The sequence below is a fragment of the Sander lucioperca genome, chromosome 22, assembly GCF_008315115.2.
Source record: "Sander lucioperca isolate FBNREF2018 chromosome 22, SLUC_FBN_1.2, whole genome shotgun sequence".
Lineage (NCBI taxonomy): Eukaryota > Metazoa > Chordata > Actinopteri > Perciformes > Percidae > Sander > Sander lucioperca.
This window is the reverse complement of record NC_050194.1, coordinates 9,275,088-9,302,333: the sequence shown is the minus strand read 5'-3', so window position 1 is coordinate 9,302,333 and position 27,246 is coordinate 9,275,088. Positions and strand designations below refer to the sequence as shown.

Here is a 27,246-nt window from a genome sequence, read left to right as displayed (position 1 = left end):
CTGATCATCGGGTGTGAGGCTGTTTAAGGAATTTGGCAAATCTGAGTGTCTATATTGGTCTTTCACTCAGTCACAGCATGACTGAATCATGAAGCACCATATGCTAACGATAATCGTCTGTCTCCGCATCTGTCATAAAAATCTCTTAATATCGTTTCCATCAGATAGGCCGAGCTGGTTGCAATTTCTCTGACAGTGTAGGACGAACTTTCGAAAGGAATGTTGCTTTGAGATGATTTGCTGCTGATAAGGAGTCTTGTATGGGGCTTGCATGCAAGGCTATGGTACATTAACTTCTCTATAATTAAAATTACTTTAGCAATCAAAAGTTTAAAATGATGCCAGGCCACATGTGTGTGTACACATGTAACAGTTGTTATATCCATTTGGCTGTTTCGTAATACTCTTTTGATTGTTCCTTTGAATATTAATTATTTTCTTGCCCTGCTCCATCTGTGTTTTCTCCTTACTGAAACTTACTTATGTGCTTGCCTGTGGCATTTACCTTGTAAGGGCTTAGTCATACTAGCATTTGCAAACGGAAATTTTCTAAACATTTTAATGGAATATAATATATTATATATTATATTATATTATATTAGGGGTGGTACGGTTCATGAAAAAACATCTGAACCGCTTGGTTCGCTTGTCCCGGTTCGGAGTGTGTGTGTGTCGCACGGTTCGTCAGTACACTGTTAATGTGCACTAACCACTTACTGCTGTAGTGCCCACTTTCGACACCTATGTTAAAACACTTACTGGAAACAACAAGGGGGATGAGCGTGACGAACGCAACACATGGCAGCTGATTGAACTAACGCGTCACGTGGTTCTTGCTGCTCCCGAATTTCAAAACAGACTTTAATGGCGTCTCGTTCAGAATACAACCTCGTATTTTACGAAAATAGTTCACCGAAAAGTGTTTCTGAAAACATTTTAAGCAAGAAATAGGCCATACAGTTGCTGAATCTGTCTGTTCTTTTGATTGACAAAGGTCAGTTTAAAAGATTTTCGTCAGATTTTGAGAGGCGCCGAGCCGAGCCCTCCTCAGGTGGAGTGTGGAGTGCTGCAGGTCACGTCACGTGTAGAAATGGCAAGTGGGAGAGATGAGGAAGGCTGTCTGGAGTTGGAGGATGCGCCAGCGTCGTATATAGTCTGGTGTGTGGGAACATTTTGGATTTCATGTTACCTATGATGACAGCGGAAATAAAATAATAGATAGAACTGCCACTGTGTGCATGTATTGTGCAACATGCATTCAATATGCTAATTTTAGCTATATATCATATGCTGAAGTATATTTCTGGAGTGTTAAAGATTAAAAGAAAAAAGAACCGTACAGAACCGAAAACCGTGACCCTTAAACCGTGATACGAACCAAACCGTGGGTTTTGTGAACCGCAGTTATATGTATAGTTGTGTGTGCACATTTTTCCTGTGAAATGAAGGATTATTGCAGATGTTTCAGGACTATTTTATTTCTAAGTATTTTAGATAATCTGGCTAAACTGTTGGGTGGTTTACAACCTGTCTGATCTTCCGTTTGATACCCTTGTTGCGTTGTAGTGATGTCAACATGATCCAAGATCTTAGCAATCAGTTTTGCGAGTAGGGTGTTATCACAATCAATAAAAAGATTGACAAAAATATGACGCAAGCTCTTAGGTGCTTATTTAGTTAGAAACACTTAAAGTAGATAAATACTTCAGACCATGTGCGAACCCCCGGTGCTGAAAAATGAGGCCAATGCCAAAAACTGCAGGTCCTCAAATGGCCACTTGAAGCTGGCTCTAAAAGGGAGTCAACCCCATGTATAATAAGACCGCTGCCTCCAAAGCACTTAACCATAACCAGTGCCTAATCCTAGTGCCTTCCAGGCAGCGCTGCCTGGAAGGAGCCGTTGGGGGCAAAAAACACCGATAAACCACGTTCAATCTCAAAACGGTGTGCACCGTTTTGCTACAGTTTCCTGGTTGAACAACATGTTTCCTCAGAACGGTGTGCAACTGCTATGAGATTTGGTGGGTGTGTCTCCCGTTTATTGGCTATGTCACAGGTGATACACCCCGGTTTCATTTTAAAAAATGGGTTGCTGCGTTTTGTCGGGGCTGAACGTGGCCATGGATACAGCGTTCGAGCCGGAGTCCTGCATCTTCCCATGAGAGCCCACCTCAGCTCCATCCATGCTCCACCTGTTTGCCCAATTTTGGAATAGCCAGGAGATAGGAGATGTTAGGCACTGCCAATGGCGACGAGAGCCACTGGGAGCCGCCCACTTTGAGCTCTTCAGAAACCTATGGGTGATGACAAGGAGACTATGTCAATACAGTCTATGCTTCAGACATGAAAAAGGAGTTCTCAGGGGCTAATCTTCATTAAACAGTGGCCAGTTTATTGTGTCTATGAAGCTATAGGCCGGACCCCATGAAAAAAACAATACTGAGCCCTGACACAGCAGAAGTGTCCACTATGACACTGTCCCTCAGTGCTGGAGCCATAACAACAGATGGCCGGAGCCTGTTGACATTTGGCCATCGCTATTCTTCTTCTATTTTTGATAAACTCTCAAAATCTGCAGTTTACATGTGTACATAAATGTCAACAAATGTCAAGGAAATGTCAAGGGCTTGGGCATGAAGACGGGCATTGATACTTGGAGTTTGTGCATGTGTGGGCAATCTGTACAAGTGTGTAAAGCTACAACGCTGACTTCAGTTGACTTCATGAACAAATGGACCATTTTAACAGATTTTTCTATTTTTAATTCCCTTTATTTTACCAGGTTTCATTGAGAAAATGCCTTTTTTAAGGGTTTAGGAAGCCAGCATAAAACGGCAACAATATAAAACACATAACATAAAGAGGCCAATAAAACTGTCACACACCACACAAAAGAGCATCATCAAGACTATGTTTACCTACAGTGATCTTACACTGTTCCCCTCATCTTTAATTGTAACTTGCGCGAAATGACCCAGGCACCGCTCTTTGGCAGTCTGGTTTCAGCAAATAGCGACAAAGTAATGATACGTAAAACATCAATGATGACAGATTCTACCTGTCATTAGTGCTGACAATGATTCCAGTTTAGAGGGCAAAATGAGCAGCAGGAAGCATATCATTACCAGGTTGTTACTCTCGCCAAGCATGATGCAAAGCTGTGACACTGGGTAAGAGGGAAGAGGAAGGAAAACAGGGAAATGTGGAGTTGGGCAAAGGAGACGGAAGGATTTAATGAGCATCTCTTTCTTATCGCTTTCATCTAACTAGGCTAACATGATAAACTAGTCACCATGTTCCCCTTCAGCCTCCATCGCTCTAGTTACCGCCCTATCCACCACACAAACCAGGTCGCAGGCAACGCATGATAAACCTGTGGGAAGCTCAGAAGAGAAGGAGATGGAGAGAGCGTTCACTTTGTTACGCTGATAAAATGCTGATTCGTTTCTTCTTCACCCACTCTTTCTCCTATTCTTTGTGTCGTCGCCCATCAGCAGCGATGACAAAATGCAAGTGACATCTGTTTTTACTGTAAAAAAGTGAATCAAAACCTGCATGACTCACATGACTCTCCTTTCCATTCCAGTTAAGCCCTTCTAGTAATTTGTTTTTCATCCAGTAACAATAAAACAGAAAGATTGATGCACTTCAGTTTCATGGCGAATGAGAACACATGAGATCAATTTCCTCTCTTGATGATGTCTGTTTTAAATTTTCATAGCACACATTTACGTAGCTCACTCGCAGTAAAAGTGACTTGCAGTAAAGTGCAGGCAGGTTACATTAATTAAACTTTTCCCATTATAAACATTTTTAACTTGGGTTTTCAATGGGTGCAAAGTCTAATCAATAGCAGCTCTAATTAAACTTGGCAGTCTGTGAATGCGAAGACAAGTTTGATAATGATGGAGTTGCTCCAGCTGACACCCAATACACGTCTGTGGTGCATGTGACCTCAAACAGGCTGTTCTCATGAACCATTCACACATATAGCTATGAAAAGTAGAGCACTGTAATGTATTCCATGTATTCATTGCTGTTTTTCACCACAGTGACTGCCACTGTATAATAACGCTGTGGTCTATGTAGGGAGGAGGTCGGGGTGGATGGCTGGGTCATAAAACACAGGGCTTTCAAGCTGGGAAGCTTAGTTTGCATCCTGGCAACGCAAGACCTTTATCCAGGGTTAGTCCGGGGAGTGTTTTAATCCAAACCATGATTTTTTTCTAATCTTAAAGGGGTGATAGAATGCAAAACCGATTTTACGTTGTCATAGTTGAATAACGACAGTTCAGTGGGTAAATAGGACATACATAGAAGCTCAAAATCCCATTGATACCCCTTTACTATGCAAATCTCACATTTTGAAACTGCCGCTGAAAAAGGGGCGAATCTGAACAAAGCTAAAAGTTGACGTCAATATCTCAACTCCTAGTCTTTGTCACGCCCCAACATTTGCATAGGCTACACCACTGACCTGAGGTCAGCTTAGTCTTCTGAATCTAGCTAGGTCATGCAGATCTCCAGAGGTCCGCTATTTAATTACTAAATTCACTTCTGAGACTTTTTTTATGCGAGAAATCAACCACGTAGAGGTCAAATATGGGCCGTTTTACGAAAATTGATGGCTAATTGCAAATTTTGTCTGACTGTGTGTCGCAGTTCAGCAGGAGCTCAGCAGGCTACATGACAACGGCCGGTGCTGCCTCGCCGCCCGGCGTGTCCTACTTCATAGACTCGCTGTGAGCTAGCTGGATCTCCGCGGCGCTCCATATCTGCGCAAAGTCACCGTTTCTGGGTTACTGGACTACAAAATGCCGAGGCCCTGATGGAGCTCCAGGGCCTGCAGCTAGTCGCGATCTTTACCCATAGGATTGAAGGGACAGTAGCAGCTAACAAAATCCCTCATGTTCACAAAAATGCATTAAATTGAAATCGGACACCATTGTTAGCTTTATAAGACCTTGGGGTAGATGTTATGTAAGTGGCGTGACGAAATTCAAACTGTAAATATACTCTAGTTATGCTGGCAGCTGGCAGCCGGCCAGCTCCGCAGCCCCAAGCCCCGGTAGCCCAGTAACTGAGAAAAGGTGACTTTCACTGGGTATGGAGGTTGCCGTTTTCTCGTCAGACTGTGTGGAGCTCCTAAAGTCCGACACGTCTTACCAAATTTGCAATTAGCCATCAATTTTCTTAAAATGGCCCATATTTGAGCTTTATATAGTTGATTTCTCGCATAAAAAAGTCTCAGAAGTGAATTTAATAACGAAATAGCCCGACAAACAATGTATGGGGTTCGCTCAAACCAATCAGCACACAGCTCATCTAAATATTCATGAGCATACCATATTTGGAAGAAAAGCTCTTGTTCCAAATAGAGCCATATTCACAGGGTAGTTATGGGCCTAATAAAATAGCATTCGGGCAATTTTCAGCACAACCAATGTTACATACCCTATTAGGAGACCTTAAGGAACAGTGTGAAATACCCTATATAATCATTCTATCACCCCTTTAAAGCAACACTAGAGAACTTTTCCCGCTTCGGGCCCCCTACAGATTGGAAACTACAGATCCGCTACCCGATCTGGCAAACTTACATAATGCGGTTATAGCTGATAGAGGGCTGCAAAGCAAATGCAGAAGTGCTGTTCACCCTGTTATGAGTTGATTAACCACTGAAACGATTTTGGAAACATTATTTTAAGGTACAAAAGAATCTTTGGTGTTGCTTTAACTAGTAATTTTGGTGCCTAAACTTAACTGTCGTCGCTGCATGATGCTCACTTTTTGTCACCTAAACTCACCTGCCCCCGAAAGGACCACGCGGTGCCCTGTACCCGGTGCTCCTGTACCAGGTGCCCTGTACCCGGTGCCCTTTACCCGGTGCCCTGTACCCGGCTCCCAGTCCCCTTTTGTCGGCTAATCTCAATTAGCAATGGCTTCTGAAACAACCGACCCACTGTGCTGTATAGCTGGTTCCCAGTAAGTTTTTGTCAGCTAAATTTAACTGTACAGACTGCTGAACTTAACTGTCATGTGACCGATTGCCTAATTTCGTAGGATATCATACCAATTGGTATGCATAACTTTTTTTTACAATATCATACAAACCGGTTCATGAAAATGCATTGCCTCAAATGTCAATTAAAGTATTTCTAACACACTACCCAAAAGACCAGTGGCAAGTCTGTTTCTTGTTTCTAATTCAGGTCGTAATGGGCATCCACAGGCCCCAGCTGTATTTTATTAAAAAAAACACCTGTCTGAAAAACATTAGGCTTCATGGTATAATTTATAGACTGGTGTAGTGGCTTTGAAATGATTTTTCTTGCTCTCGTGAGGGAAAAAGAAATCTCTGCTCAGATTGTTTAACAATATCTCTAGAGCAGTAGTTTATATCTACTGGGAAGCTTTATGCTGCAGTGGAGCAGCTTGAAAAACGCAACATAGCAACAGAAGGGCGGTGATAACGTTCACACAAAGTGACTGAACGGGAGCAATAAAACAAGTTACAGGAGCTCTCATCTCAAAAGGAAGACATTTATATTGTTCTCTGGCTGTTTCACTCTAAATAACTGAACTGTTGACTTTCTCTTCCTTCATTTGCCCTATTCTCCTCACTCCATCTCATCTTTCTCTCTATGTTCTCACATATTACTTATTCTCTCGCGGTTGTCACTTGCACATAGCCCCAAGAGAGGGGAAGTGAACTGAGCTGCTATTAACCAGCTATCATGAGCTGTCCGATTTAATATAAGTTCATGAGGGAGGCAAGGCAAACGCACACACACACACACACACACACACACACACACACACACACACACACACACACACACACACACACTCTCTGACGCACACTGATCACAGACAAAAGGGTATTTATTCACCTTCAAAAAAATCCTGTTTTTGTGTATGTTGTTTTAGGACAGGATACAATTAATTTTCAGTGAAGATCCACACATCACACTGTAATCGTAAAGGTCCCATATCATGCTCATTTTCAGGTTCATACTTGTATTTTGGGTTTCTACTAGAACATGTTTACATGATTTAATGTTAAAAAAAAGCATTATTTTTTTTTATACTGTCTGTCTGAATATGAATCTGTTGATACTGCTGCTAAGATTCCGGCAACACACTTGTTTCGTCTGCTTACGTAAATACCATTAACGACTGCTGATGACATATCAGTCTTAAAGGATTGTTTCATTTCATAGGGGAAGATTTCAACCGCTACCCCTTTAAAATCTGTTCTGAGGGGCAAGTCAAACAGCAAAGGGACACTCGAAATAGGATTTTTGAGTATTTGTCTACTTTAAGAAATGGGATTGGGCCTAGTCTATATCCTCGAAGTTCCACTTCCGGGATTGCTCCGTTGCCCGACGGAAATTCTGCCGGATTTCACTCATTTAGGCCGGATATCCGTTACCTTGGGCTTCCTTTGTGTTGGCATTTTAAACTCAGGTAGATTTCTGAGGGCTATGGTTAACTGCTCCTCAGATCTCTGCAGGGTAAATCCAACCAGCTAGCTAGACTATCTGTCCAATCTGAGTTTTCTGTTGCACAACTAAAATAACTTTTGAATGTCCACACGTTCCACCAAAACAAGTTCCTTCCCGAGGCTATTTTGCAGAGGCGCCGTCGCTCCGTACGGCGCTTAGCGCTGCCCAAGACGATTGTGATTGGTTTAAAGAAATGCCAATAAACCAGAGCATGTTTTTCTCCCATCCCGCAATGCTGTGTGGACTAGCCAGACTAGGCCTTAGTAAGCACAATAATAGAAAAAGTTTAAATTCCTATACCACCATAACTAGCCAAAAGCAAGGGGCTGCACATTGTGTTTTGAAATTTCAAGGACCAATTCAATGTTTTTCATGTAGACTGTGACGGTAATTCTATTAGCTCTCCACCTCCACCCTGGCCGTCAGTTGGCCTGACAGTGTGTGTCTGGATGCACTCCACTGCTCATGACTGCTTTTGACATGCTGCTGCAGCCGATATAGTCCAAGCCATGATCCAACACTGCTTCTATCATGTAGATGTGACAGTGTTGGCTAAAATGTTTAAGTTTTAAGTTATTTATTATCAATGCACAACAATTACAAAAGCAGTTGTCAATAAAAAAAATTGGGTCTCAGGCTCCCTCCAACAGTTCTAATTAAATATGTTTTCAAAAAGAAATCACACAAATAAAAATATAAAAAAATCTTTGAATCTAAGACATAAAATAGTGCAACACAGTGATAAAATATAACATGAATGAAAATATGAAATAAGAAAAGCAGGATGTATAAGCATAATAAGGAGTATATATATATATATATATATATATATATATATATATATATATATATATATATATATATATATATATAAAGAGATGTAAACCGTTTGAAAACAGTAGTTAATGGATAAAAAGGTAAGGTGACAAAATGTCACACAGAGATGAAGCCTAAGGAGGAGAGACAGTGAGGTTAGAGGAGTGAGAAATAGGGTGACAGACATAAATAGGCCATCACACAGTTTTAGTTCCATGTACTGTGTGACGCTGTGAAGTGGAAACGTGTGGATGTATATCATTTTTTACGTGATGCTGTGTCTGTTTCCATCCATCTAGCCCTCCTGCGGACACCAGAGAAAGTGATGATGAATGTGGATAGACCGATCTTTCTTCACCTCCCACAACAATACCTTGGGCATTCTGATAAATTGTGCTTCACACGTCTCAAAGAACAGTGGCAGCAAAACATAGAGTGATCAAATTTTGTATTATGAAAAGTGTTGGGTCTCACTATTTTTTTGGCAGACTGCTTATTTAAGGAAGTACTCTAATTTCCATTCCAGTCCGTGGTTTTGTGTCTCTTCTGTCTCGTTGCTTTGGTCTTTTAAGTAAGTAAGTAAGTAAAGTTTATTTTTATAGCACATTTAAACACAGCTCGCGCTGACCAAAGTGCTGTACATAGTGCATTAGCCACAGGGTAATAAAATAAAATAAAATAAATACACTTAGAGCTGTTACACACCAAACCAGACGGCCGACCGTCGGCAGAAAAGGCAGTCGGACTGATCAGTCGGGTCCCCGAGGTCCCAAAACGTGCCTCAAAACACAATGAGGTGACGCCGACTTGAGCATACGCTCTGCGCGTGCGCGAAACGTAATACGTCTCCATAGCAGCAGGCGGCGCTTCTCTGTATTGTTTCCCAGAAAATGAAAACCGCCAGCTGATAGGACGAACGCGTCACGTGGGTCTTTTTTCTCTGGAAATTCACAGCCAGACTGTCATGGCGGCTTGTTCAGAATACGATCTCATATTGTACTAAAATAGATCACCGAAACGTGTTTCTGAAAACATTTTAAGCGAGAAATAGGCCATACAGTTGCTGAATCTGTCTTCATTTCAGATCAACAAAGGTCAGTTTAAAAGATTTTCGTCAGATTTTGAGAGGCTCATCCGCTCGCCATTTCCAGGTGAGTCCCGACAGTGCCCTGTCTCCGACTGAACATGTCGGGTCAGCCAAAATGAAGGCCGACGGCTCCTCCGACGGACGACGGCACGGAACACACCGAACAGACTCGAGTCACTGACCTCGCCAGACTGTCCGACGGCCGATAATCAGGTTGGTGCGTCAGGGCCCTTACAGATCCGTGATTTAAGCTAAAACAACATAAAGAGACAAACACTTAATTACAAACATAGCAGGGTAAGGCAATTCAAACACCGGGAAGGCCAATGTAAAAAGGTGAGTTTTGAGCCTGGCTTTGAATATTGCAATTGAAAGGGCATTTCTGATGTCAGGTGGCAGTTGGTTCCACAGCTGAGGGCCAACAACAGAAAAGGCTCCGTCACCTTTTTGCTTAAGCCGGGACCATGGGACATGAAGGAGACCTTGGCTGGAGGATCTGAGGGACCTGGGAGCTACGTGGGGATGAATGATATCCGCTATGTAGCTGGGGGCCAGGGCGTGAAGAGCTTTAAAAACCATCAGCAGTATTTTAAATTGTATCCTAGACTGGACTGAAAGCCAGTGCAAGGAGGCTAGGACAGGTGTAATCTGTTCATGATTTTTTGTGTTCGCTTTTTTGTAGTTAATTTGTATCACTTTGTGGTAATTTTTTTTATCTTTGTAGTTGCTTTGGTCTTTTTGTAGTTAGGTTATTTTGCCATGTCATTGTAGTTGTCTTATGTCTCTTTGTGGTCATTGTGTGTCTTTTTGTGGTTGTTTTGCCCCGTTCCATATTTGTTGTGAGTCTGTTTTTGGTCTTTTTGCAGCTGTTTTACATCTCTTTAAAGTTGATTATTTGTGGTCATTTTGAGTCTCTTCTTGGTTAGTTTGTTGTTAGTTTGTGTCTCGTTGACATTTTTCAGTTGAAGGCAAGGGGGGCCCCTGACACTTTGGGCCCCTCGGCCTGTGCTCGGTATGCTCGTTCAGTAATACATCAATGACCAAGTGTCAGACAGACAAAGTTAGCAAGTAGCTGGTAAACTAATGAAGCGTTTAGCAGTAAAAGTGGCATATATTTAGTTCAGGTGTTGGTGGAGACCAAAACAGAGCTAAATGAAGAGGGAATATTGGACTTACATTAATAACCATGCCTGTGGAGGAATGGTTATTACATAGGGATGTGAAGGCTAATATTGCTATGTCTGCTGGATGTGTAGTAGACCAACTGTTTGCTAATCACTTGTAAATGTAGGTAAAAGAAATCTGTCAATGTTGTGCTTTTAGCTTAGGTTGTTCTGCTGCTGCCAAGTGGCCAAAAACATCAAATACTTGTTTTGGGAGCACATCATAGATGTCAAACAAGGTGAGAGAGGACATACATTCTGACATGCTAGTCTTTCTGTTGTGGCCTTGTTAAGCATCCTAGGTGCAGAATTGGTTGTCTTGCTCTATCACATACTGCATGGGATAAAATTACATTGTCCGATGCTCATTTTCATTCCAAAAGTTGAATGCCTGTTGGCTCAGGCTGATATTGTGGGGTCTCATCCAAGCATAAAGCCATTGCTGCTAAAAGAAAGAGGAGGTGTGAATGTCCTATTTGGTTTTTCAGCTCAGTGACAGAAGAGTGGAATAAGAGCATCCTTGTCCCCCCCATACCCACTCTGCCTCTGAATGTTCCTCCTCTCTCCAAGTTAGTGTGCCGCTGTTCTCAGCCCCCTGTGGCCTCATTATCACACAGACAGACTGAAACACAGCAGCCATATCTGAGACCAAGCACAATAGCCCACACACAACCTTAGATGGCCTTACTTCACAGAAACTTAAACACACAAACACACAGACTGATATGAATAAAAAATAATCGCATTATTGATCAACACTGTTGATCATATCTTAGTCAATCGACTTAGTAATAATATTAAAATAAGTGGCTTGGCAGATTGACAGCCATTGTTCTAGGTCAATCCTGGGCCCTATTCTTTTATTTTTTCACGTTTCCTATTGGTCACATAGTTAGTAGTCATATATTGTTTTATTTTTCAATCCACCACTTTAGTCTGGACTGTACTGTTTAAGCTGTGGATGGATTTCTATAAAACTGTATGGAGAAATCCATGGTTCCCAGATGATGTATCCTTATGACTTTCCTGATCCTCTGTTTTAATGTATCCAGTGAAATATATTAACTATTTCTTTTTACACATTTTAATGAGCATTGTAGGAGGGAGCCTAATATCTAAGATTTTCATTGCCAATGAAAACTGTAACTGTAACATATTATAATACTACAATGTGTAAACATTTAGTGCAAAGCACAGCAGAAAATGTTTAATTCTATTAATCACTCAAAGCTTTTAACTCCAAGCTATACCTCTGATCTACTCAGCCCATTCGTATTGGGACACACACTTAGGTCAGTGGCCGTAGGTGACCATGCCATGTTACATAAACTGTGGCATTGTAAACTTTTTTTCATTTAAAAGTCAAATAATAATATACAGTACAACTGACTTTTAACTGATTTGTATGACTTTTTTAATCTCATTTATTTGGCTTTACTTTTCACTGTATAATCATATTACTGTCTTTTGTTTAAGCACTATGTTTGCTTTTTGTATGTTGCTATGAAAAGTGGTATACAAAAACAGTTATTATTATCTTTGCTGATCTGTGGCGCGTAGATGACAGAGACGTAATTAGCGGGGCCAAAAGGTTCGCCGGGGTGGACCACTAATCTCAGCGCTAATTAAAATTCAGCTTGTGCAGCTCATCAAAACAAATAGGGCAGAACAATAACGAGAGGAGGGATGGAGTTCAAGAAGGGAGGGGGATAACAAATGGGGCGTATACATTTGTGTAAGAGAAGGAGAAAGAATGAATAAATGAGAAGACAGCGGTTCTAACATGCTTACAGAGCATGAGTGTGTCTGTAACCAATGATAGTGGGGTCCCTCCCTGGTAGAAGATGATAGGGTGAGACACTGGGGACATAAGAATGAGGAGGAATTTCGAAATGCACGAAAAGGAGCCCCAAAATGCCAAAAAGCATGTTCACAATCCGACAGGTTAAGAAAAGTGAGGTCGGGACACGGCAGCTAAAATGGAACAGAGCGATCCCTCCCTCTCTCTCTCTCCTCTTCACCCTGTTTTCTTCTGTTCCTCTCTTGGCAATTCCTTGTTCTTCCACTGAATCAGCCGTCTGCCAAAATGACTTCCCTGGTTCTCGAGGCGGCAAGGCCCTCGTCAGATCTGAGAGCACTGGAGGGGGAGAATTGGCAGACAGAAGCATAAAGAGAGAGCCAAAGAGGAGTGAAGGCAAAAGTAAACAAATGCAGATGGTCTTTGTTGTCACAGTCCGTCGGTGGATAACATGGCGAGTCATTTCACCTCTCGGGGCGAGGTGAGGGATACAAGGCTGCCGCCATGTCATGATGGAAACATCACGTTTGCTGTGTTCCTCCTCCCGTCTTTTCTTCTCCATCGCTCCCACAGCAGGACCTTCCGAAATAAACTCCCTCGCCTCTCAACATCAGCTAATCCTGGATCTTCACAATCCTACCTACAGCACCTTTAAGTAAAGGATCTGAATACTTCTTCCACCACCAGTCACAGAGTTTACATTACCTTCGTCCAGCCTGCTGGGGGAAGAGACAAGGCACTGAATACACAACAGTGGGTTTCTCTCTGTATGATGAATATTTAGCAAAAAAGAAGACAAAGACAGACTGCTGGGACACATTCACTCTGTTTCTGCAGGAGTTTTCCCCATCTTGGACTGAGAGAAAGAACCCATCATAAAAATGTCCCAAAAATATCCAACATGTCATTTTTTTCTAATATTCCTAAAATCTTAAAGCAAAAAATAAATAAATAAGAAAACACTCTTAAATCAGTTTGAGTGATCCCACTTACAAACACTTGTGCACCCAGAGAATAACTGCAAATAAAAAATGACATCCATTCCAAAAATGAAATGCACACTGCTTATAAAGGGAAATGTATTTATTATTCAGGGTTGTGCGTACACATGCTGTGTATTGCTGTTGTCTAAACCTCAAAAGAAAAGCCATCAGACACACAGTCAGCAGCAGTGGAGAAGAATCCTCTCATGCTGGATCCAAGATAACGGGAGTGAGAGCAGATAGTATACGGAGGACCGGAAGAGAGAGCAGCTTCTTCACTGTGACGTTACAACTAATTCAATTAAATGCACACATGCTATTGAAATGTATGCACGTGGAGATATACAAACCTGCCAACCGACCTTTTTTTATACACTGTCAGATCCATGCGACATGAATGTGGGAGCTGGAACACAGGGCCAGGAGAGGACAACAGGGGCACACTGGTTCATCTGCAAAATATTGCCAGTCCAATTCATCCAAGTTGTCTTTATGTTATGGTCTACCAAGAGTCTGTAGTTAACTTTTGGGCAAACAGTCAAGCCAGGATATTTTGTACAAGTGCTACATATTTGCCACTGCTGCTCTGCATATTTCTTTATAAGCACATTAAGATACCTGAATTTCAATATGGCTCCACTGATCAACCGTCCCTGAAAGCCTGCTAAAAAAAAAGTTGATATTTGAGGTAATACTGTAGCTGGTCTTCCTAATAAAGAATAGGCTGGAGTTACAGGTTTGGAATAAAAAAAGCACGAAAGCCCCAGTTATCTCATGGTGCTGTTAACTATCCCTACCAATGGAGCGTATTTACTTTTTAAGCGCTGGCATATTTTATATGGCAATGTCAGATTCACTAGAACAGAAGGAGGCAGAAATAGACTAGGCTAGGCCTGCAGATTGGAAGAGTGTAGTCTACGAAGATTACAGTCCTCCTGTTGAATATCAGTCAATTCTTCAGTCGTCACTCTGAATGTATGTCCGTGGTCCCGTCCAGCAGGAGCCTGCGTAGTTCCTGGGGGTCAGTGACAGGAAGAGAACAGGTGTAGTCCTGGCAGACGTAGGCTGTGGCGACACCACCCTGCTGGGACATGGAGGAGAGGACGGGCAGACGCTGGCACAGGAAACCGTCTGCATCGCCGTCAATGAGCATCAAAACCTGCCAGAGGGAGAAGGGGTAAAGGAGGAAGAAACGTAGGAAAAAAGGAAGTTAGTTTAACGTGTCAAAAATGTACTATTTTGGCTTTTTAGCATGACATCAAGAAACCGCAGAACTGCTAAAAAGGCAGAAAAGAGTTCTCAAACTGACACAAATATAACAATAACGGACACAAATATAATAGTGCAAATAGGAACATTTTGTGGAGCATCCATTTTTCAGTGGAGCATCTCAGCAGGGGATGGATCCCAGTTGTGAAAGTGATCACTTTCTATTTTTTTCATTTAACAACTACACAGTTATCCATAAGCATTCAGACAAACCAACATAACACTCTTTATAATAACATTCAATCTTGGCTCAGGAGCTCCTATCGTCCCATGCCCACAACTGAAGAAAGACAACAGAGTGTGTGGATAGATATTCAATTCAATTTTATTTATAGTATCAAATCATAACAAGAGTTATGTCAAGACACTTTACAGATAGAGTAGGTCTAGACCACACTCTATAATTTACAAAGACACAACTATTCCAGTAATTCCCCCAAGAGCATGCATTTAGTGGTGAGGCAAAACTCCCTTTTAGTGAGAAATCTCAGACAGACCCAGGCTCTTGGTGGGCGGTGTCTGAAGGTGCCGGTTGGGGGTGTGATGAACAGTGGCAATAACAGTCACAATAAAGATAATGGAACTATGACCAGAAATAGTAGTTGTAGTAGTTCATGGTGTAGCAGGGCACTGCAGGGTGTAGCAGGGCATAGATACGTGCTTTATGTGTCCTGCCTGCAGTAAAAGTGGTTCCCAAATTAACCTCAACTCCATTTCTACACCAGTGTCGCCCTTTCACACCCAACACAAATCATTCAAATATGGGAAACTACTGACAAGTAGAGTGCGGATCGGGCCGCATTTTTCTGTCCGAGCCCGGCCCGCGTCTGACAGAGCAGTAACCGAACCCGAGCCCGACACAGTTAAAATATCATTTCTTTTCTCATACTAATGACACATGTAGGCTATGTTTGTTTGTGTGGAAAGCCCGCTTTTATTAAGTAATTGTAGGAAGGCATTCGGAAATGTCAACAGATGAGCATATCAGCGCACGCGAGGCAACAAGTGCACGCTAATAAGCTCTTTTAAATTTCAATGCCTTATCTCGCTGATGTGACCGAGCCCGACCCGAACCCGAACATCATTTCTATATATATATATAGGGGATAAGGAGATCGCCTGTCAACGTATGTAATGTTACTGTAATGTAACTTATGTTGATGTATGTGTGTATATGTGTGTGTGTGTGTGTGTGTGTGTGTTTGTGTGGGTGCTCTCAGACAGGCAGCAGAGCGAAGTTAAAGAGGGCTGTCCTGTCCATCCCTAAGGCAGCTTCCTGTCAAACACGTGTCATTTCCTCCAGGCCCGGCAACACCCGTGGTTCACAACGGAGCGAGAAAATGACAACATAAACAACGTGCGGAGACAGAAACGATACAAGGAGGGAGCGGAGGAGGAGACAGAAAGGCAGAATGTGGAGAAAGCTCCGGCGATACATCTCATCTCAGGTCAAGTTCTGCCAGAGAAGACTGACATGCATGTCAGACAGCCGACTGACGGGTCGTTCAGAATACATCAAAAGGGTACACAAATACTGATGGCTGTTGGCTTGATTGATCGTCGGAGCTGGACAAAATGCAGGAAATGTCCATCATTTGCGGTCCCGAAACCGGCCACTTCAGTGAGAGTGACCGGAGGGTGTGTGAATATGTGGCTGAAAATGAAATGAGGGACCGCCCAATCACTAGATCCATCATCCAAGTAAGAACTCTGGAAATCACCAGAGAGTTAAACATACCCGCCACCGAGTTTAAAGCCAGCCTCGGCTTGTAGTGCAGGCGTAATGGGCTGTGTTTGCGGCGGAGGACAAGTCTCGCCCAGCGCTCGACTGCAGAGAGAATTGCTGCGGTCTTTTCAGCGCATTTTGATTAACTTAAGAGAACTCATACAGACTTCGTTATTAAAATGAGATTTGGGGCCCTATCTTGCACCCAGCGCAATTGACTTTGTACACCGATGCATGTATCATTCCCATTTTGCACCCGACGCACAGCTTTTCCCTCAACAGACTCACGTCGGTAAATTAGGGAATGAATTTGCGCTCCCGGGGGCGGTTCAGCAAAAAGAGGAGGCGTGTTCCGGTGCAAACGTTCCCTAGTGCTATTTTGCAGTTTCAGAAAACAGTTCCGCCACAGATCAGGAAAAACCTATTCTAAAGTCAGTGGCGCGTTATTCAGATGCTATTAAGAGTGTGCACACCGCACATACACTTTGCTTCTCTCATCTCACGGACCCAGCAGTTCCCATTTTTGCAAACCATACATAAATACAAGGAAAAATATGACCTTGTTTTACACAAGGAAATATTAGAGGACTTAAGGAGATGTAATGTTGAACTGCATGTGCCGATGCCACTTAACCCAAATGCCCCAGCAGCAGCAGGGTAGAGGAGAGACAGAAGAGCTGCATCGGCTATAGTGAGGTAATCTCGGTCTAATGTTAAGACTACATTGCAAAAATATCACCATGCATTCATAACCTCGTGATTCAGTGAGAGTGAGCCCAAAACATTGGTCTTCAACAAGTCTTTTTCCAAAAATGAGTAGACACTCCTCTTCTGTCCTCTTGTCTGCCAACCAGCATTCGCCCAGGCCATCATGCAAAACGGTTTGCATCTGCTCCATCCTGTCTCAATGAGACCTCATGCTCTCATTCACCGACCGTCTTAATGCGCCCCCAAGTGCTCCACTCAGCCATTTAGACGCTCATTTGTGCTGGTAGGCACCTGCCCTTCTAATGCCAAGAAACTATCAATGGGTTACGCTTCGCCTCTCCTGCCATTGAAGACTGCACCACCGCAGCGGTGGGGTGATTCTGTTCCCAGTACTAAATGAGATGTCTACTAAATGGAAAAAAATGAAATTCCTCCTTAGGGGATGATGAAGGGATGCTGCCCTTATCTTATCTTATTCTCTGCAGTGATGCTGGGAAACCTCTGCACACAGCTCAGAGCATAAATAACCTGAAACACAGGAATCACACAGATCACTGTAGAGGGTTGGCAGAAAACACTTGAAAGGGTTTAACATTCACAGACAGACAGACACACACACACACACACACACACACACACACACACACACACACACACACACACACACACACAGGGGAAGACTGGTGAGGAGTGTGATGGAATGTGGTCATAGCGGTGTGACCGTTGCTATGGAGACAGGAGGAGGATTTCCCTGCTAAGCCGAAACCTTTTCCTCTCTGTCCTGACTCTTTGTTTTGCTTGTCAGCTTCACGCAGTCCCTCTCTGGGGCCAGACCATATCCAGCCGCGCGCCCTCATCTGAAAGGCCACGCTGTAGTCTGTCCGTGTCACAACAACTCTATCTGCACACACCCCTGGGGACTGGACAGGACCAGAGTGTGTGTGGAAGAGTGATGGAGAAAGACATCAACAGAGAGAGACAGATTATGTGGGAATGTGTACACGAGGCTTGTGAACATGATGAAGTGAATGCAAAGTGTGCGGCCTTGTATTCTGTGCACTGCAAAGTGTGTGTGTGTGTGTGTGTGTGTGTGTTTGAAGCTGTAGCAGACAGCACAGTTGGCTACACATGAGAGCACAGTCAAACTCCCACTGGGTTAATTCCTTCATACACTGGGCAAGCCTGAAACAAATACATACACAACATACACACACACGCAGACACACACACACACACACACCATGTCCCCACACTGGCTGCTCCCTCCCACTCTTTCTCTCTCATTCTGCCAAAACAGTTGAGCTCAAAGAACACAGTGTACCTGTGCTGAAAGTAACACACACACACACTCACACACACACACACACACACACACACCCCTCTTCAGGAACCATTGAAATGTTTTCTCTCCCATCGGTTTCTAACCTTGCTAGTCCGCACACGACTCACAAAGCCGACCACTATCAGCAAGATAGAGCTACAGAAACCCAATGAACACACCAAACGCACACTTTAGAGAGCCGCTGTCGCACCTGAGGAAGAGGGATGGTGGTAAATAGCGCAGCAGCCAAGGGTGAGCAGATTTACTCCCTCCATCACTCTCACTCCGCACGCGCACGCACACACACGTGCACACACGCGCGCGCGCGCACGCACACACACACACACACACACACACACACACACACACACACACACACACACACACACACACACACACACACACACACACACACACACACACACACACACCTGCTCAGTCATCATAACAACCTGGCATCTGGGTCGCCGCCCCAGGACAAACACAGACACACACATTCACACTCTGAGACAAAATGTGGGGCGATGGAGGGCGGCGGTGCAGCAGGGCCACATGCGCCACACACACACACATTGTCAGTCATCCGCTGACACCAACTTCACCATCAGCTTCATTTACTGAATATTAACTGAATATTCATCAGGAGAGAGAGGATGAGAGGGTGAGAGCACTGGAGAGAAAAGATAGGCGGGAGGGAAGAAGGGAAAGAAACCAAAAAAGATTAAAACAGACGTGCAAAGAGCCATTAATCATTAATCACTGATCGGGCTGAAACTGCCGTGTCATAAGAAATTAGGGCTGTCCTCGATTAAAGCAGTTCTTAGTCGACTAAAACTCGTACGATTTTGGTGACTAATCAATTAGTTGATTTGATCGACACATCTGTAAAGGTCGAGACACACCGACCAGACGGTCGACCCTCGGCAGTTGGACTGATCAGTCTCCCCGAGTTGGTCAAAAAAGTGCCTCGGAACACACCAAAGCGACGAGACGCAATACGTCTCCATAACAGCAGGTGGCGCTAATCTGTATTGTCGCCCCAAAAATGAAAACCTGCAGCTGATTGGATGAACGCGTCACGTGGGTCTGGTTTCTCTGGAAATTCAAAGACAGACTGTCATGGTGGCTTGTTCAGAATACGATCTCATATTGTACTAAAATAGTTCACCGAAACGCATTTCTGAAAACATTTTAAGCGAGAAATAGGCCATACAGTTGCTGAATCTGTCTTCATTTCAGATCGACAAAGGTCAGTTTAAAAGATTTTCGTCAGATTTTGAGAGAGTCTGCTCCCCGTTTCCGGGTTAGCACTCTACCAATCAGATGGGTCATTTGAGTCCGACTGCCGGCAGTGCCCGCCCCGCTGATTATACATATCAAATCGGCCAAAATGACGGCCGCCGGCACGGAACACACCGAACAGACTCAAGTCACTGACCTCGCCAGACTGTCCAACAGCTGATTATCGGCTTTGTGTGTCTGGACCTTAAAACTGAGTTTCTCCACAAAGAATCATGTAAAAGCCCCACTTTACATCTTGTCCACTAAGAGGGGGCAGCGCTATTAGAAATCACTTATCTGCCAGTCATTGTACAATTTGGACTCGGTATTTATTATTCACCTGATTATTAGTACGCTTGTTCCTCACAACTATGCATGTGTTTTTATTAGGGTTGGGTACTGAAACGCGGTGCCAATAGGGCACCGGTTCCAACCTAAACGGTAGTAACGAGACTGAATAAGAACGAAAATTTCGGTGCCTTATTTCGGTGCCTGACTTTACACTACACTCAACAGCAGGTAATGTTAGCCTACCTTTAGCTAGCAGCTGGATTAAACACGGTTAAAATGCTGACAGCTAACGTTAAACAGTGTAAAGTGTGACTGTATTTCAACACCGAGACGCAACAGTCTGCTCTGCAGCGCAGCAGATGCTGACGTCGGAAAAACACAGACGGTGCGTTCACTGAAACCTACCTACAGCCTCGCGGTGTATTCAAATTTATGAATATCAAAGTTATTGTAAAATACCCTTTTCCCATCTAGTGGTTGTTTTTGTCATTCAACAGCAATTTACTGGTGAAATAAGTTATTGTTTATTATAAGTTATAGTTATTACATTATTATTAAATCATTTAATTTTGACCATATGGCCGTAGTAATAAACAAGTTGTTCTTAAATGTTGCTGACTGTTGTTTAGTACCCTTCTTTTTTTTCTTCGTTTTTTTTTTAAAAAACTTTCTTAAAAAGTATCGGTTCAGGCACCGTTTAGGCACCGGCACCGTTTTAAAAGTACCGCTTTAGCACCGGAAGAGCCAAACGATAAAAAACCAAATGATACCCAACCCTAGTTTTTATACAGTATCTAAAAGGATTGTTTATTTTGTGTGTATTCATTTACTGATCTCCCTTTTCCTCCACCTTTTTTATGCATTAGGATCCCACTGACTGTGAAGGAGCTCTAGCATCCAGACTAATGCGTGACAGCATGGCTCTCAACAACAAAAAACACTTTCATTTGGCTACTTCTGAATAAAAGGAAAAATCTGAATAAATGAGAGGAAAATCTAAATAAATACAGGTGGTTCCATACGGGGCACAAGGGCTCACTGAATGGTTTAAAAAGAATGTGAATCATATGCACTTGGCCTCTGCAGTCACAGATCTCAACCCAGTTGAACACCTGCCGTGTTATTACAGGGCTTTAGCACTAAAAGCATAAGTTCAACAGCGCCAGAGAGAGGCCATTAATTCCAATGGAAAGTCCAGCTGTGCTCTCTCTCAAGGCAGCTGCGTGAGCCATAGCCGCGCACGCTTTGCTGATTTTCTCACTAGGTTTAGCAGCCAAAGTTCAATTAACCCAAACTTACTGTAGGGCCCAAATACGCTGAGCTCCAAAATGCATGTCCAATTTCATTGACAGGAGGCAGAAGTTATGCTATATATTATTTATTTATTTTTTTACGCACAAACATTACTATATTCCCACAGAGTAAAACTTCCCCACACGCATGCTCTCTCTCACACACACACACACACACACACACACACACACACACACATAACATACTCCAAGTCAACTCTCATACAACCCACATTCATTAATTCATCTTGTTACCAGACTCAAATTGTTGCAAATGTAATTACGAATGCAATCGTTGTTGTCTATCTTATTATGCACATCTTTCATTTCTACCTGCATGCACAGTTGAGCGACACATTGCCATGGTTTGCAGTGCAGTATGTTAATGTTTGGGCTTTTGTCTAGAGCTCCGTCTGTGATATTCTGTCTTGCACTAAAAGAAAAACTAAAGAAGTTTCTGCTGTTGTTGGGCATAAAAACGTCAAATAGGTTACGATTGTCAAAATTCTTTCTTATATGCAATTTCAATTACGAAAACACCTTCGAAACCTGAAAGCTTTAGTGCTTACATTTTTTTTATATTAATGAACGTCTGTTACATTCAAGCCATTGCCAAATGAGTTAATACAAAGTTAAGGTGTAAAAAAAGTGTGTATAAAGTTAGGTGTTGTCATTACTTAGAATTCCTCATGGGGGCGACATAAACTACGCACTATAGCTTTAAAAAGAAAAAAAAAGAATGGACAAGCTCATTTGTGTGTCTTCGGACCTGAGTGAGAGTGAGTGGGCAAGCGTGTTCGGGTGGCGTGCTCTGGCCTTTGTCGTGCTGAGCATCAGTTTCCAGCTGCTGACAGTCTGTACAGGTCCCTCTCCACTAAATCACCGGCGTCTCCGCTGAGATTTCAGGACCTTGGTGTCTGAGCAGAATTAACGCCTCTCTCCTCCATCAGGCCCCGACACGTAACGCATACTGCATTGGCTTCTGCTGCATTTAACATGAAAGGAAATTCTCATTTGCTCGTCATAAAAGTCATGTCAAGTTAAAAATGTTTAAGGAGATCAAATCTGAGTGTTATGAGGGCAAAATTTTAAGTAAATGTCATGTCTTCAGCTACTAGTGACCCAGAAGTATAACAATAGAAGAATGTGTCCGCAGGTATTTTTATACATACAACTTATGATGCACTTGTTGGGGGTGCGGGGGGGGGGGGGGGGGTTACGGTATTTGGCAGTGCAGTGCATATGGATTCTTCTATCAGCCTCAAAAATCCTGTAGGGGTCAGACTCTAATACCCTTTTCCACCTAAATTAGCTTGTATATGCAGGTTTTTTTAAATGTAGTAAAACAATAAACATAGGGGATAGACTCATTTCCCATTGCAAATAGACGAGCACGCCTTTCTGTTTTTTTAAAAAAAAATGCCAAGTGGGAACATTGCCTTAAAGATGGAGACGACATGCGTCATAGCAGTGCCGGAAAAGAATAGAATAAAATACACTATGTCGCCAGGGGAAAATATGTTTTGGGCATACTGCAGCAACCTGTTGCTTTACAACACAAATAAGTAAAAAAATTTTTTTAAATCAACATAAAAACATAAACATAAGATGGGATAACATCTTAGGACATAAGAGAAGGACACATATGACTGTACAGACAATACGACATCTTAAATAGAAAAGGGGGCAAAAATTAGCATGTCCACCCGAGTGTCAGGTTCCCATCATTGCCGATCGGACCTGGAGCCAATAAACACTCATGACTACTGCAGAGTCATTTGTCCCGGGAATGGATGCCCATTGTAACCTTTCCCACTTAAGACAAAAGCCAGGTGCTTGTGGGGTTTTTGTCCAGAGGGAAAGGGGCTTAATTGAGATGTGTCTCCATAGACTGATGCTATGAAGGTCATAAAACATTGTTATAGACTAATTTTTCAAATATATAAAAATACAAAAAGATTGTGATTGATTCTGTCATTTGAAATAAATGGAATGAAGTTAAAGGTCCTACGACATGCTGCATTTTGGATGCTTTTATATAGGCCTTAGTGGTCCCCTAATACTGTATCTGAAGTCTTGTTCCCGAAATTCAGCCTTGGTGCAGAATTACAGCCACTAGAGCCAGTCCCACAATGAGCTTTCCTTAGGATGTGCCATTTCTGTGTCTGTAGCTTTAAATGCTATTGAGGAGGAGAGGGGGGGGGGGGCCAAATTCTCTGGGCAGCTGTGGGCAGCAGGCAAAGCGGAGAAAGGGGAGGTAACCTTTCCCCTGATGATGTCATAAAGGGAAGATTCCAGATTGGCCCATCTGAGCTTTCATTTTCTCAAAGGCAGAGCAGGATACCCAGGGCTCGGTTTACACCTATCACCATTTCTAGCCACTGGGGGACCATAGGCAGGCTGGGGGAACTCATGTTAATGTTAAAAAACCTCATAAAGTGAAATTTTCAGGCCATGGGACCTTTAACTTTTTTCTTGACACAGATCTTGGCTCCTGTTTCACAGTCAGGGTCACTCTGCTAAAAAACGGTGGTGAACAACAGTGACCCCTGAGAACAACTAGCGAGCGTCTATGTGTGAGATTAAAGACTGCTGGACTCCATGAGAGGTGTTTCATTAGCTCTGCTCAGTCAGAATCGGATTGTTTCTAAGGTGTAGAGAAATGGAGTCTCACGTCTTATGGGAAAGTAATGCTGGCTGGAACATTGTGACTGTTACATCACACTGTGGGGGAGGTCATCTGTGCACTAGCCCACATCTGATTCCATGCTACAGTAATGTAGATGCACACGGGCATATGTTGTCTTTTCACAACGATCCACGAATGGATGATTCATGTATAGTGAGAGGAAAAACATAACCGAGAAGAAGAGAGAGAGAGAGTCGCATGGGGAAAAAGAGGGACCAGCTCGCCAAAGTAATTTAAACAATCGTATTAATGAGAAACAACATTATTTGATGTTGTGTTCAGTTTAGTTTCACCGGGAGACACTGATTGGATAACAGTTTTGCCTCCTGATAGCTCATCAGATTCAGATGAGGGATCAAGTGAGGAAGATGAAGAAGAGGATTTAGCTTAGCTTAGAGGCTTTCCACTACTCAGAATTAGAATAAGGTTTATTGCCAAGTAGGTTTTCACTTACAAGGAACAGCGTTGCTGTTTGGTGCATACTAATTGTATTTATTATACGTAAATATAATTAAAAAATAAAGGCAAAGTACCCAGTCAAGAAATATAGCACAGGAAGACCACAATATGAAAAACATACTATTGACATACTACAACAAATATGTACAATATGTAACTGCTTTAGAATAAGAAAGCCGTGCAGGTTTTAGCAGACACAAATTGTTACAGTATAACAGTGTTTAAACTTTCTAAAAGTTGACATAAAGTCTTATGTTTTTTCAATGAAAATAGTACTTAACTTCTCTTACTTTTTCCAATCTATACCCTCAATGGACAACGTATCCAGAAAGATACAAATTGTAAAATGCTAAATAAAAGACATATTTTAAAATAATTAATGAAAGCGGGTTATGTAAGCACTAATGAGTTGGAAAATAGCGATGACGTTGTTAACCATTTCTGTGTTTGTGCACATTAACAGTATTAATGTTAGTAGAATCTTTTACATCTTACCATTAATTTAAATTGTATGCTATTGAAAAATAGAAGGGCACTAAGAGAGCGCAGACCTCCTCCAGGGCCATGCCCTATCTCGCAATGTTATTGAAAGTGAAAAATTATTTGTGTATCCGCCCCGTGATTTGGATCCTAAAAAGTAATGAGTTCTTCCTTGGCCCACGCTACACCCTACCACCAAGTTTCAGGAAAATCGGGCCAATAGTTTCTCCGTTATCCTGCTGACAGACAGACAAATCAACAAACCGAAAATCGAAAATAAACTTGGATGACTGTTTTGACCCCCACTACGTCCCTGATTATATCAGAGGAAAACATTCACAGCTTATAAAGATAAAGAGAGAGCGACAGAGTGAGGAAAACACAGTGTGTGTGTGTGTGTGTGTGTGTGTGTGTGTGTGTGTGTGTGTGTGTGTGTGTGTGTGTGTGTGTGCGTGCGCGCGCAAATGCATTTGCACGTCTTATCTGTTCAGCATGGGTTTTATTTACCGAGCTGAGATGCGGATAAGCGTGCAGCGTTGAGCACGACTGCAGCAGACATACAGACGAGATACAACCACGGGGAGAGGATTATATCTCCAGCAACACCACTAAAGCTGTCCACTCTCTGCTGGATGCCGAGTGTACTGCCTGGGAAGCACTTTCCTGCTACGGAAAACATCTGGGATCTTTCCCACAGCTGTCAATCAACCTGGGTTCTGCTCTCTGACTGGTTATTGGGCTTAGCGGCTCAGAGAACAGGGGAATCAATTCCTGTAACACAATACTACATACGGACACACGCGCGCGCACGCACGCAACCTTTGATGAGAGAACCGAGGGATTGTGACGGAGGGGAGGAAGGAGTAGAGGTGTAACAAGGCAGCAGCATGAAGTGAGGGAGGTCAAAGGTCACTGAGGAGGACTGTGAGAGCGCCTGGCTCTAATCCTCCTCTGCACTGTGTTGCTTCCAGTTGCTAGTTAGCCTCTGTCTAGACTCCCCATCTCCACTCGTCTCCTTCCTTCCCTCCCTCTGCTTTCGACCCGCTAACTCTTCCCCGGGTCTCTGAGGTTTTGTTAAGGGATTCGCAGTCATTTCCTTTTTCTTTTTTTTTTTTTTTTTTTTTTTTTAAAAAAAGGACGCTCTCTCCTCTTAAAAGGCCATGCTTGTCCCTTCCTTCTCCGCTAGTCCCACTGTGTCCTGCTCTCTCCTCTTCTCTAGGGAAAGTGATCAGGAAAGATGCAGAAGGGCAGGGAAGCAGGAATACATTGGAAACTGCAGTTATCTCCTTCCAGGAATTCTTCTATCTTGTTTCTTAATCCTACAAAATCCCTGTAGCATAGGGCTGTTTGATTATGGAATATTGATAGATGGATATTGAAAATCCCGATTATTTAACACAATTACTTATTGACTTTTGGAAAGATGTTGCATTTATTGAACTCAAAAAACGAACAAACAGTGAAACAGTTAAAATAGATCAACAGTGAGCTTGAACTAGGGCTGTCCCAAACGATTATTTTTTAAACGATTAATCTAGCGATTATCTTTTCGATTAATCTAACGATTCATTTTTCAATTAGCGATTATTTTCCCATTGCTCAATTATTAACAATTTACACAAAACAAATTTCAATAAGGTCAAATCTCTATTCATTAAAAATGTTTAACACTGCACTGTTCAAGTAAAATGAATTTGTAGTGCAACCTGAAGCCAAAATAAAGTCACTTTCAGGAGGAATACAAAAAAACTTAAAGTAAACAGAGCAAGTGCAAAATGAGTAGCCTGAAGCTTTGCTGTCTTAAAATCCATTTCAACATCAACAAAAATACATTAAACACAAAACTTTTATTTTCCACCTTAGTTGTTATCAAAATTAAAAAATTCTGGTAACACTGCTCACTTAGAGTAACATTAATAAAACGCCAGGGTGCGCCAGTCAGATACTCAGGATTGGTATCAATCCGAACTGTAATAATTGAACTAACTAAAACGCAAAGGAATGTAAACAACAAAGACTTTTTAGTGCAAACTGCATAATGACACAAACCTTTAACAACAAACTTGGTGACTGCCCTGTTGTCAACACTGAACTAATGAAGAACTAACTTAAGTGCAAAGGAATGAAACTGAATTGCCTTCTTGCTGAAAGGTGCTGTAGAAATAAAGTTGCCTTGCCTTACAACCTCAGCCTGTCAGTCAGTCACCAGGGCACAGAAACCACTGTTGTGCCTGCATGTCTCAGGAGGTGAGACAGGAAGTGTCACCGCGAACGCTTTTGGCTCTCCATTAATATGATATCGCAGCAAATGCTGTCTGCGTGAAGTTTTGAAGACTGTAACCACACTTGAAACCACTTTATCAGCATTACAGTGA

The 27,246-nt window shown here is 42.6% G+C and overlaps 1 protein-coding gene and 2 long non-coding RNA genes across 4 annotated transcripts in view; 1 reads left to right on the top strand and 2 right to left on the bottom strand.

Annotated features, from left to right (window-relative positions):
- Window positions 1–13,401, bottom strand: part of LOC116059236 — a 24,797-nt gene extending 11,396 nt beyond the window's left edge. The window contains exon 1 of the long non-coding RNA XR_004107261.2: window positions 13,392–13,401. This is a non-coding gene — a long non-coding RNA (uncharacterized LOC116059236). The remainder of the gene's footprint in view (window positions 1–13,391) is intronic.
- On the top strand, window positions 5,569–27,246 carry LOC118494244. Its single transcript, XR_004896356.1, has 3 exons — window positions 5,569–5,740; window positions 12,519–12,528; window positions 27,236–27,246. It is a non-coding gene; the product is annotated as an uncharacterized LOC118494244 (long non-coding RNA).
- The window catches only part of spata20 (spermatogenesis associated 20), a 66,478-nt gene continuing 52,666 nt past the window's right edge, over window positions 13,435–27,246 (bottom strand). Inside the window, exon 16 of one of the 2 annotated variants that reach the window (XM_035997492.1) lies at window positions 13,435–14,514. In XM_035997492.1, coding sequence (XP_035853385.1) covers window positions 14,320–14,514 — 195 coding nt within the window. In that variant the 3' untranslated portion in view covers window positions 13,435–14,319. The remainder of the gene's footprint in view (window positions 14,515–27,246) is intronic. The other variant, XR_004896355.1, reaches the window with a different exon arrangement.